Source organism: Theobroma cacao, chromosome 10 (assembly GCF_053813885.1).
Source record: "Theobroma cacao isolate CCN51 chromosome 10, ASM5381388v1, whole genome shotgun sequence".
NCBI classification, from domain to species: domain Eukaryota; kingdom Viridiplantae; phylum Streptophyta; class Magnoliopsida; order Malvales; family Malvaceae; genus Theobroma; species Theobroma cacao.
In genome coordinates this window covers 24,202,853-24,214,928 of record NC_142648.1, presented here as the reverse complement: position 1 = coordinate 24,214,928, position 12,076 = coordinate 24,202,853, and the positions used below count along the sequence as shown (strand labels likewise).

General features: G+C 31.2%; 1 protein-coding gene and 1 pseudogene across 1 annotated transcript; one reads left to right on the top strand and one right to left on the bottom strand.

The window, feature by feature from the left end:
* The first annotated feature begins 812 nt into the window (after positions 1 to 812).
* Positions 813 to 1,675, top strand: LOC148760462 (strigolactones hydrolase CXE15-like; annotated as a pseudogene).
* Positions 1,676 to 6,392: 4,717 nt separating this feature from the next.
* Positions 6,393 to 6,905, bottom strand: LOC18587065 (NAC domain-containing protein 101-like). Its single transcript, XM_018128870.2, has one exon. It carries the CDS (start codon positions 6,903 to 6,905, stop codon positions 6,393 to 6,395), a length of 513 nt encoding a protein of 170 aa, XP_017984359.2.
* Positions 6,906 to 12,076: the final 5,171 nt, after the last annotated feature.

Sequence of the window (12,076 nt, the reverse complement as noted above, 5' to 3'; positions counted from 1 at the left end):
CTTGCTGGTATGGGAATAATACTGGTTCTCGATTACTCTCTATCCACAATTTCTAGTGTTTTATTAAAAGATTAAAAGAAAAAGGCTATTAATACATTATATCTAATATATCGACAATTGAATTTAAAGTTAAATGAACACTTGGTAATCATATATATCTGTTTGGAAAGTTAAAAAGTTTTTATCGTTGTTTGTGTATAAAATAATAAATTTTTCTTAATTTAGATAAAGATATTAACTAATTAATAAAATCTTGTATTATAGCTTTGATGGTATGTCTGATAATTGAGTATTTGTTACAAGAAATAGCTAGGAACTGGATAAGGAGTAAACTATGCTAACAAGACATGATCCATTTTATAGTAGGTCCATCTCACTTTATAATATTCTAGGCTAAGAAGTAGAGCATTGAATACTATTATTTTAATTTTACATTTCTTGATCCCAATCTCAATCGCTTTCCCATCTAACTCTTAATAGAAAAACTAAAAATATATATGACCAAGTTTTCCAATCTCATTGTTTTTATTACTTTTGCTAATTAAAAACAAATAAAACTTTTTTTGGAAGGTGAAACTCAAAAGCCTGTCAAACACTATTTTTAATCTCAAAAGATCATGTTCTTGACTCAAAGAGCAGACCCTTTGAACCTAATTTACAAAGATCAATATATATTTTATTGAATAACCTAGCAATTTCCCCTTTCCACACCTTTCCATCTTCTATCTAAAGGGCAACCAAGTTCATCATTCACTTACACTTTTTTAAGTCACCTACTTAAAACGTAACCAAGCTAAGAGAAAGCCAGAATTATGGAGCAAGAGAAGAAGCTAGTTGATGAGGTGTCGGGCTGGCTATGAGCCTATGACGATGGCTCAGTCGATCGGACGTGGACAGGTCCCCCTGAGGTGAAGTTCATGGCGGAAGCAGTGCCACCCCATGAAGAATTCATTGAAGGTGTAGCCACTCGCGATGTGACTAGTGATTCTGATTCAAGCCTCAAAGTTCGGATCCATCTGCTGGAGCAAAGTCTCACCACCAAAACCAAGTTGCCTATCATACTTCATTTCCATGGGGGTGGTTTTTGCATCAGCCAAGCTGACTGGTATATGTATTATATCATTTACACTAGGTTGGCAAGGTCTGTTCCAGCCATTTGCGTGTCAGTTTACCTTAGGCTTGCACCAGAGAACAAGCTTCCAGCTGCCTGTGATGATGGCTACGCTACTCTCCTCTGGCTCAAGTCGTTGGCCAAAGGTGAGTCACATGAGCCCTGGCTCAATGATCATGCAGATTTCAACCGCTTTTTCTTATTGGGGATAGCTCAGGAGGTAACATATTGCATCAAGTGGCTGCTCGCGCTGGGAACTTGGATTTGAGCCCATTAAGGCTAGCAGGTGGGATCCCAATCCACCCTGGTTTTGTTAGGGCGGAGCGGAGCAAGTTGGAGTTGGAGCAACCCGAATCACCTTTCTTAACCCTAGACATGGTGGACAAGTTTTTGGCCCTAGCTTTGCCTGTTGGAAGCACCAAGGACCATCCGATCACTTGCCCGATGGGGCCTGCAGCCCCAGCCATGGAGGGTCTAAATCTGCCACCATTTTTGTTTTGCGTTGCTGAGAAGGACTTGATAAAGGATACAGAAATGGAATACTATGAGGCAATGAAAAGCTAAAAACACAAGTTTGGTAAATCATCTTTATCAGTCAAATCATTTGTGATTATCAATTTACTTTGGAGGCACTTTTTTCTACTCATGGGATTCTACATGTCACGACCCGGAACCTCCCTCAGGCTCATGACAATCGCCGCAACGTCCCTGATTGACACTCATTATCCGGAATGCCAACCGGAACCCCGCAAGGTTTACATATCAGTTTCTTTCCTTTCCTGTGAGCAATCGTTGTTAAATATCGAGTTTTTTTAGAGAATATACACTATTTTAGATCAAAAACAATCAAAATAAAATTTTCGCCACACAGGAGTATTTTGGTCATTTTTTTCTCAAAAATTTCGAAACTGGCTAAAACGTAATATACAAGTACAAAACACATAATTCATATTCAAAATGAGTTTAAAAGTCTAAAATCTTCATTTAAAACGAAATTACGGTTATTTGAATATAATAAGAAAATAAAAGAAATATTAAGGAAAATATTCTATTTTCTTATAAAACAATATTTATAGAGTTATACGTGAATAATTTTTATAGCGTAAAAGCTAAATAAATTTATACATACTGAAATACAGTAAGCCAAAATATTTAATTTAATTTACAATAACAAGAGGGCCCCCGAATAAACAAAAGTAAAGAGGACTGTGAACCTACGGTTTGGAAAATGCAGATCCAATGGTAGTCCTCGATGAGATCAGCTATCTACAGTCTATACTGAACTTAAAATGGGTGGAAAGGAGGGTGGTGAGATTATAAAATCCCAATGAGTAAATAGACATTATCATAAATATCTAAAGACGAGTAAAATAGAGGCAAGTTTAAACAACAAATTTCAACCCATTTCATAATATTTTCAATTTGTTTCTTAAATCATAAAATATTTGTAATTTACCAAAACAGTTGTTAAGGCTTATGTCTTTTATTAAAATAAGGCTCAAGCTAAAACTAATCCTCGGGGATACCTTGGCCGAGGCATCTAACCGAGTCCGCCAAGGGTGTTAAAATATTCACACGTGAAACACATTTTTATTTTTAAAACCAGTCGTTCCTTGGCGTTGGCCGAGTTACACATTCACGTGGGAGTTCGACGTGAAGTGAGCTCTAATACTACCCCGGGAGTTACCCTCCTCGCCTTTACAACCGGAGTAACTATATAACTGGGTTTACCGTGCCCCTCTAATAGGCAGTCCACGAAAACCCGTCACTGCAGTGACTAACCCACCAATTTTAATAAAATTTCGACAGTATAACGTGGCTTTTATTTATTTATCCAGTCTGCATAGTAAAATCAACTTACATAAATTTTCCAAATGCACTCACAAAATATAGCCACATATACTCATTTCTCATAAGCCATTCCTAGGAAAATATATATTTTTCAAGTCAATTTGCAGCATCCAATTACTCAATTTCATAATCAATGCAATATATTTTTATTTATCACATTTATTCCTAAAACATCAAAAATCTCGTTTTAATCTCGTTTTCATTTCATAAAATACATAAAGGGCATTTAAAAATAAACTCTAGATAATTTACAATAATAATAAGTTTACTCACCGTTTGTACAAACTAAAAGCTTTCTAAGCGCCCTGATCACTACTCGTCGGGTACGACATCTTTGCCTTTTCCGGAAGGCTCTCCTCCTAGACACATTACAAAAATTTACACAATTCATCACATTGATGCTAAATCACTATATAATTAACTTAAATCCTATACTAATGCATGGTATGAAATGCAATAGCCTAAAACGGCTTAAACGCGGTATTAACCTATTTTTGGCACTTTGCCCGATAAATTGCTAACGCGCTCCATTTTAGCTCTAAATCATCCCATTCTCTCTCCAACATTTCTAACCATTAAATATCAGTCAATAACCTTCTAAAAACAACAAAATCAGCTCACTCCCTTCCTTGGAAAATTCGGCCAAAAATTGGACATTAACTCGGTTAATTTTCTACTTTGTTTTTCTATCACGTTTAATCGTTTTTCATCATTTCTCTTCATTTTCCTTAGAATAAAATCGATTCATCATCATTGTACAGCATTGAGCATCCAACCAAGAGTGGGTATTGTGAAAATTTAATGATTTCTTGCCCAATTTAATTTCTAAACACATTTAACTAACTAAAACTATCAATTTAACTAAAAATCAAAACCTAAAAATTTCAATTTCTCTCCTCTAGAATTTCGTTCAGCCCTTGATATCACTTTTTGATCTCTCTCCTCAAGCATGCTAAATGGAAATAAAGGCATAGGAAAGGTAAAAATCAAGCTAAAATCGAAAAATCTTACCGTTAGACGCGTAAACAGTCGAAAACCGCGAATTTCCCTTTGAATTTTCTTGTTTCTCTTTGGTTTTTCTTTTTTTCTTCCTTTCCTCTCTATTTCCTCTCTTGTTCTTCCTTATGGCCGGCCAGCACTTAAAATTTGGGTTTAAATGGGCTGACTTTTCATTAAAATAATATTATATCATTAAATTATACTCCAAATAGTTAATCTTGGTCAAAAATTTCACTCCATGATTAAATTATTATCTTAGGTGGCAAAATGACGATTTTGCCCTTGAATATCAAAATTTTTAATTTTACCCCAAATGAACCCTCGAACTCCGAACAATCATTTTTAGTCATTCTTGGACTATAAAATATTAAATTTCATCATACAATTCCTATTTGAACTAGTTCGAGGTTAAATCAATTTAAGTGTACCGTTAGGTACAATATCGAGTTTCGTCTATTCTTAGGTGTTTTTCTAGCGTAATAACATACTACTCAATGCATGTATGTCATGACATGTATTTATAGGGTCGGGTTTTACACTACAGGTCTTCCATGTACTGTCTTTAAATGATTATTAATAAAATTTTTATGATTGGTTAAGAAAAAAATTACCTTGTAACATCCAATAAACGAAGTTCGTAATGAAATGAAATTGGAAATTGCGTTCTTGCCTAGCAAAGAGTTTCGAACTTAGTGCAAGACTTGGATAATACCCTTTTGGGTCACATCCCATGTATTGGTGAAAGATGATATATCTTTATTAAGCTACGGTCATTTTGTGTCAATTTGTGGTTGCCACTATTCCATCTGTTTATTGTTTATTGCCATCAAATATTACGGGGACAAAGTGTTTATGTTTGCTTTTTTTTTTTTTTTCACATTGACACCTTATTTGGACATAATATCATGAAAGAAAGACAATGTGTAAAAAAGAATTACATTTAACTAATTATTAAAAAATGATTATATTTAATTATGTAATAAAAAATTATACGTAAAAAAAATTTACAAATGAATTTCATTTACGGAAAATTTTTATTTATGCCTCAATATGGAAATAGATTCATAGGACAAATGACTGGATAGGTTCAGTTTAGGTTTTGATCATTTTAGGTTATTTTAAATTTATAAAATTTAGGATTTAAATGGTTTTATTTCAGATAAATTAAATTTAAAATTTTGTATTATTTTAAGTTTTGATCCGACAATAACGTCTTCGTAGAAGAATTAATCTCATTGGTGCACTTAATGCAATATATCATTAAGATAGAAACTTCGTTAAATGGAAGAAAGAACATTAGACACATTTGATTCTTACAATGGAATAGGGGTGGAATGAAATAATTATTATGTAAGGATATAGTAGAATATTATGTGGTTTGGTTTATTGAATGGAATTATCATTATGATATTATTCAGATGTTTGGTGGGTGAAATAATTTTGAAATAATAAAAGAATAAGTAATAAAATGATAAAATTGCCCTTTATTATTATTTCATAAATTTTTTTAGATTTTTGAAACTCATTATTTTTTGTCAATATGTTATTATTAAGTAAAAATTTAATATGTTATTAGTAAAAATTTAACAACTTAATAATTTATAAATAAAATATTAATATGCTTTTTATTTTTCCCTATTTTCATTTTTTATCTTTTAATTTCTTGTTTATTAAAGTATTAATATGACATTTGATTTTAATCTCTTTTTGTATTTATCTATTTTCATTTTCCATTCATCTCTTTCAATTTCTTTTTTATTAAATTTAATATTATGTTATTTTTAATTTAATTTCTTTTTTCATTTTTATTAAGATATTATGAAAATATTCATAATTTAATATTTATTATTATTATTATTAGTATTTACCAAAGTGATCAAGCTAAAAGGAAATCTAAGCAATTTGATTGAAAGCTCAACTAGCATATGGTGTTAATTCAGCCGATTCTCTCATACTATATATATATATATAAAGGTATAATACATTCTAATCCACAAGGAGGAGATGAATAAAGAGAAGCTTTCTATGTTGTCATGTTTCGCTAAATACTCCAAAAAATATTCTTCACAGATCACAAATCTCATGCAGTTCCATTATCATATCCCCTAATCCACATTGCATTGATGTCCCTGCTTTGTACAAGTGCTTCATAGATATGATAGATTCTAAGAAAATTAATATTGAGAATAGAGAACATAACAAGACTTATGAAGTCAACGAAACATCCCCAAATTCTTGTATGACATGATAACAAAATGTGATTCCAAAAAGTTTGTAGACAAAGAATTCTATGGATGGCATATGGATATCTTCATCACCGTTATTGCTTTGAAAATTACGAGCATACGGAAGAAAAATGTATTACAACTCCGATTTGAATCTCTAGCAAGTAACAAAGCTTAGCTCTCATGTGATCAATTTTCTTCTAATCTCAACCTTTTTCCTCCTTAAGATCCTTCTTCTTTAGTCGACAAAGCACATAATTGCAGTCATTCTTGGACACCAAATTAGTATCCAAACTATACTCAAACATGATCCATTGACTTACTTGTTGCGCCACTTCACCCTTATATCGAAACCGTTTCTTGAACCCCAAAGGCTGTGCTGATAATTGGGAATATGTTATTGCCTCGGCCGGCCCAGTTATCATCCAAGTACCGGTTCCAATCAAGCGGTTCATCTTTGAACTGTTTTGAGTTTTCTTCTTTGACTGAGTGAAGAAGTAGAGATCTTCACCAGATCGAAGATTATCCCCACCGTACAACTCCCATATTTCCCAAGGTTCTTTCTCTCCGTACAAGTCAAAATCCTTGATTACTTGTTGATCAAGATGCAGCCTGGACTTGCCAGTGATTTTGCTGAAGAGATAGCCCAGTAGCATGGCGTCACTAGGCTGAAACCTGAGTCCCACCAACAAGGGAGCCACAGCATTATTGTCTTCCATCAAAGATCGATATATAGTTGTGGAAGGGAAAGCAAAAGATTTTCTTGATTAATCAGAAAGAAGAGTAGCAGACTACTGGATGACAACTTCTTCCAAGAGGAAAAATATTCGGGTTTTATGAGAGGTAAAACTCAGGAGAAGAAGACGAGACACTTGCTGATCTTGTTTGCAGAATCATACATCTCAATCTTTCCAAACCAAGAAAAGAAAGAAAAGAAACCTTGTGTATGAGAGGTGCCAGATGAATTGGTTGCAGGGATTATAGGAAGTGATCTGTGAAGATGGGGAGAGGATAGAGAGAACACCCCCAATCTTGAGGTTACCTTTCACAAGCGCAGGAATGGGCTGCTCAAGAAAGCTTACGAACTGTCAGTCCTTTGCCATGCAGAAGTTGCTCTCATTGTCTTCTCCTCAACCAACAAGTAGTGAATCTTTCTTGGATTAATTTCTCTTCTCTTCTCTTTCCCTCTTGACGCTAATTTTGATCTTGAGCTCTAAACTGTCAGATTTCCCACTTCATCCTTTAATTTATGGAACTCTAAACTCAAACCCACTATTTATATAGTCCAATACGACCATTTAAATGAGATTTATTATTATTAATATATTAAAACTATTTTTCTATTAATATTTTAATATTTTCAATATCATTGTAAAATTAAAATTAAATGATCTAATTATTTTTTATTATTATTACTTAATGCTATTTAATACGAATTTTAAATATTATGATGTCGTTAGAATTTAATATCATTCGAATAATATCGCAATAATTAAATTAAATAACGTAATGTTGAAAATTATAACCATATAAAAAATTAAATACTTTTAAATAAAATTATTAATTTTTGGTTATTTATCTATCCTAATTATTTATTTTATATTTTCATAAGAATTAATAAAAATAAAGAAAAATATAAAATAACTTTTATATATGAAATAGAATTATAGAAATTGAATTTAATTATAATATCAGAAAATTTATTTATTTATTCACTCCTGTTTAATCATAATTAAAAAGAATAATATGCAAAGTTATGAAAGAAACGCAAGAGTAAGAAAAGAGATTGAACATAATTTAAAGTTATTAAATATTATTAAACTAACAGTTTTGTTATATTTTTTATTTTTTAGTTAAATTAATATTTTTTAAAATAATACACTATAAATCCGAGTCATTTGATTTGGATTAGGTTTTTTTAGATATTTTGAGTTTAAATCAATTCACGTTTAAAGGTGTCCACAAGTAAATTTATCAAAAAAATTTTAAAGTATTGAAATATTAAAATAAAATAGTATTTTATAATTTTTACAATAAGGTATTGTGTAAATAGACTGGTCAAGTTGGGTCCGAGCTTGATTTGAAAAAAAAAAATCCAATAACTCAGCCTGACTCATGAATGTCTCAAATTAAGTTGAGGTTGTTTTTAGGTATATATCGTTTAGAACTTAATTATTGATTTTCTTTCAAATCTGGTTAGGTAATTTTTTTGGATTTGAGTTAACTTTGTCTACTCTGCCTAGGTGAATTTATACAAAATTACATATAAATTTTCATTTCCCTACTTACATAAACACACAGAAGAAAAATAATTAATATCGTTTACTAAATTTTGTAGTTATTTTCATCTTTATCTTTATAGCCTTAGAAAATAGAACTACCATTCAAACTCATAAAATAAAAATCCAATCCATTTTTCAGATTTTAATGCAAAGTTTATTGATAGTAGTCACAAACCACACTAAACAACTCTTTAATTTTACAACTTTCGAGGATTATAGTTGTAAAGTAAAGATTAGAACATTTTATTTTAAAGGTTTTACATCATTTAAAAAGATAAATATTTAATTTGAAACGAAGAATATCATGTAAAGCCGTAAATGATAGATTTGATAATTTTGAACACAATACGAGAAGACATAGAGTCAAACAAGTTTGGATTTAACCTTAACAAGTATCTTGCCTAATCATGAATTTTTATGTCTTAAACGTGTCAGACATGAGTAACACTTTTAGATAATCGTGTTATCGTGTTTATATGTATATACTTGACAAGTTTATCAACTCATTAAAAATTAATAATCAAATACTATTTTAGCCTTATTTAAATAATTTTTAACAATTATTTAATTATTCATAGTTGATGATGTAGTTAATGATATATATTTAATTATGGATCATTTTAAATATTATTAGTATTTTAAGGTTAGATGTTAATGATAGATTTTATTAGTATGAATATGATAAATTGATAGTGAATTTTATGTATGTTATTCATGTTAAATTTTATTATATTTGATATTATTAATATTTTGTTTTGTTATAATTGTTTTTATAATTATTGATTTTAAATTTAAATAATAAAATTACATTTAATTGTAAATATTTTTATTTAATCGTATTATTAATCATGTCATGTTGTATATTAAAACGTTTAATAAATATATTAATCATGTTGCGTACAACTTAAAATGACCTAAGGATCGATCCCTTCATGCTCTAATGTACTTAATTTTCGAGGGGATCAATCCTTTAGGATAATTGATCCTTTCATGCTTGCTAGCATTTCAAGAAGCTTTAGTTTGACAGACAAAAGACACTTGTTGATTATCAGTTTCTTGTTCAATTTTTCAAATTCTTGCTCTAGATAAACATGGCCCAAGCTCATTTAAGGTCATTCAGTTGTAAATTGTATAATCCATTCCCTCAATTGCCTAATCATAGCTCAAAATACAGTATCATGAAGAATTAACTAGCTAGTAATGGTACTTTGAAATCTTGCATAGGACAAGACCTAGGTTGAGTTCCTTAGGCCAAGATAGTGAAGTTTTACTATTGAAACTAACTGAATAAAATCTGACTTCAATCAAAATTAACAATTGAATAAAAAAATTTTATTTTAATAATTTTTTAAGAATAATTTCATGAACTTTATCTAAAAAATTACATTTCAATGTATCCCATATTCGGAAATCCAAAAGATAGCACTTGACACTCAAATGGAATTGATGACCAAAATCCCAAAATTATTCCAAATGACTTGTGGAGCCCAATTTTACAATCAATGGACTTACAGTGAATGGCTTTCTAACCCAAAGCCAAACCAACCAAATCATGATCCATCCTCAACAGTCAAGGCAGCAGTAGCACTGATCCGACCACTTTCATTGGCAAGTTGCTTTGAGTTTGTTTATCACCAAACTAGACCCATGAATGACTTCTTTGGGCTTACTTTTTAGTAATGCTCTTTTAATTTCTAGGTCGCCAACATGGCATACTCTGTCTAGTTCTGCAAAAACTTTCTCTATGTTCACTTCTTTTTCACCTTCAAGAGGATATCTTCAACCTCTTAAAGCGTAAACTAATGCACATTATTACAAAAAACAATTTAGGTCTTCCTCCTCCTCCTCCTTGTCCGTTTGTGGTGATAAACCAGATGAAAGTTTTAGGTGTAACCCTAATAGACTAGTCACGGACCTTACATCTCAAATGTTTAAACACCTTTTGAATGTGCTTTTTTTTAAGTAAATATATATTTATGAATTTTATTCAGTTATATAAATGCCACATTTATTGGACAATGGCCAACCACACAAACCAAAGTGTCCTCTATATGAATTATCTTATACAATAATCAACTTAAAATCTATATCCAAGATTTTAGGCTATTGGATGGTATTTCCTTTTCCTTTTTTTGCCTTTAGAATATGTAACATGTTTTTTTTTTTCAATTTATCTTATTTTGTAAATAAAGTTTTAATTTTTCTTAGAGGTTTATATAAGATTACCATTGCACCGGTGGAGTTAAGGTTCAATTTTTAATTTTCTTTTATTATTTTACATATAAAATTTGATGTATATATCTATATAATACGATTATATTTATAATTACTTTTTAACTACATCTTATGTAAAATTTTGAATTCATCAATGATACTATTGTTTTCTCTTTTAAGTAGATAAATACACTTTCCTCACATGTTAAGAAATTTCAAGTCATTTAAGTAACTTTAATGAAACATTTTTGTCGTAAAAGAAAAAGTTTATGCCTCAAGTTTGAATGGACTCCACCAAGATGCACTCACCGAAATATGTTAGAACTCTACACAAACAGTAATTTGCAGTATTGACTAGGTTAGTATAAAACAAGAGAAAAGCAATAAGACCTGGATTTTAGAACTAGCTTGTTTGCTTGAACTGTCAAAAAGCAAATGGGCTACAAGGACACATACGGTTTTGTAGTATGGAGACACGCCGACATATATATATATATAAAATTTGCAGCATTGCTTAGGTTAGTAAAAATAGGAGAAAAGCAAGAAGACCTGAATGCTAGAACTCGCTTCTTTGCACTCTCAATAAAGCAAATAGGGTACGTGGACACGATTTTGCAGTATAGGGACACGGTATGTGGACATGCTTGCATATATATATATATAAGAGGAAATTGTGAAACAAGGACCTCGTGATAAGGTGATTTCAGAAATAATCACCTATATAAAATTATCTGTTTCTAGCAAAAAAGAAGCATGAGTAGACCAAAATGCCCTTAAAAACATCGTTTCAAATAAATGGTCAACTGTTTGAGCTATCTCCCTCCTGCTAGAGAGAAAATAAAAATAAATACTCAGCTGTTTGAGCTCGGTCATCTTTCTCTCTCAACTCTGCCAAGTCTCTGTTGAGCACCATTGTCGTCATCTCTCTTAGATCTCTGAATTGTACGAGCTTTGTCAACTCTCTGTTGAGCACCATCGTCATCGGGCTGTGGTCTATCTCTCGGCATCTGGCTATATTGTCGTAGATTAACAGACCCTATAGCAGAGATGACATTAAGGTACCTGTTATTGGGTTTATTGCTGCAACACACTTAAATTTCTGAAACATTTAGTGTAAATTAGAACATGAATTAGAAACATTGCCTAGAGTTGTTACACACCATGCATCTATAACATGTGTTACCGTTATTTTAGCGTGTCACGACATTGGTTATATGCATGGCGTGTTACAACATTTTACGTGATATGCATGGCGTGTTACAACATTTAACGTTATATGCATGGTGTGTTACAACATTTAACGTTATATGCATGGCATGTTATCACATTTTCCATTATATGCATGGCGTGTTACCACATTTTACAGTATATGCATGGCGTGTTACAACATTTTA

Bases quoted from the DNA above. Each gene is read 5' to 3' on its own strand.
- LOC18587065 (XM_018128870.2), bottom strand. From the start codon at position 6,905: ATGGAAGACAATAATGCTGTGGCTCCCTTGTTGGTGGGACTCAGGTTT.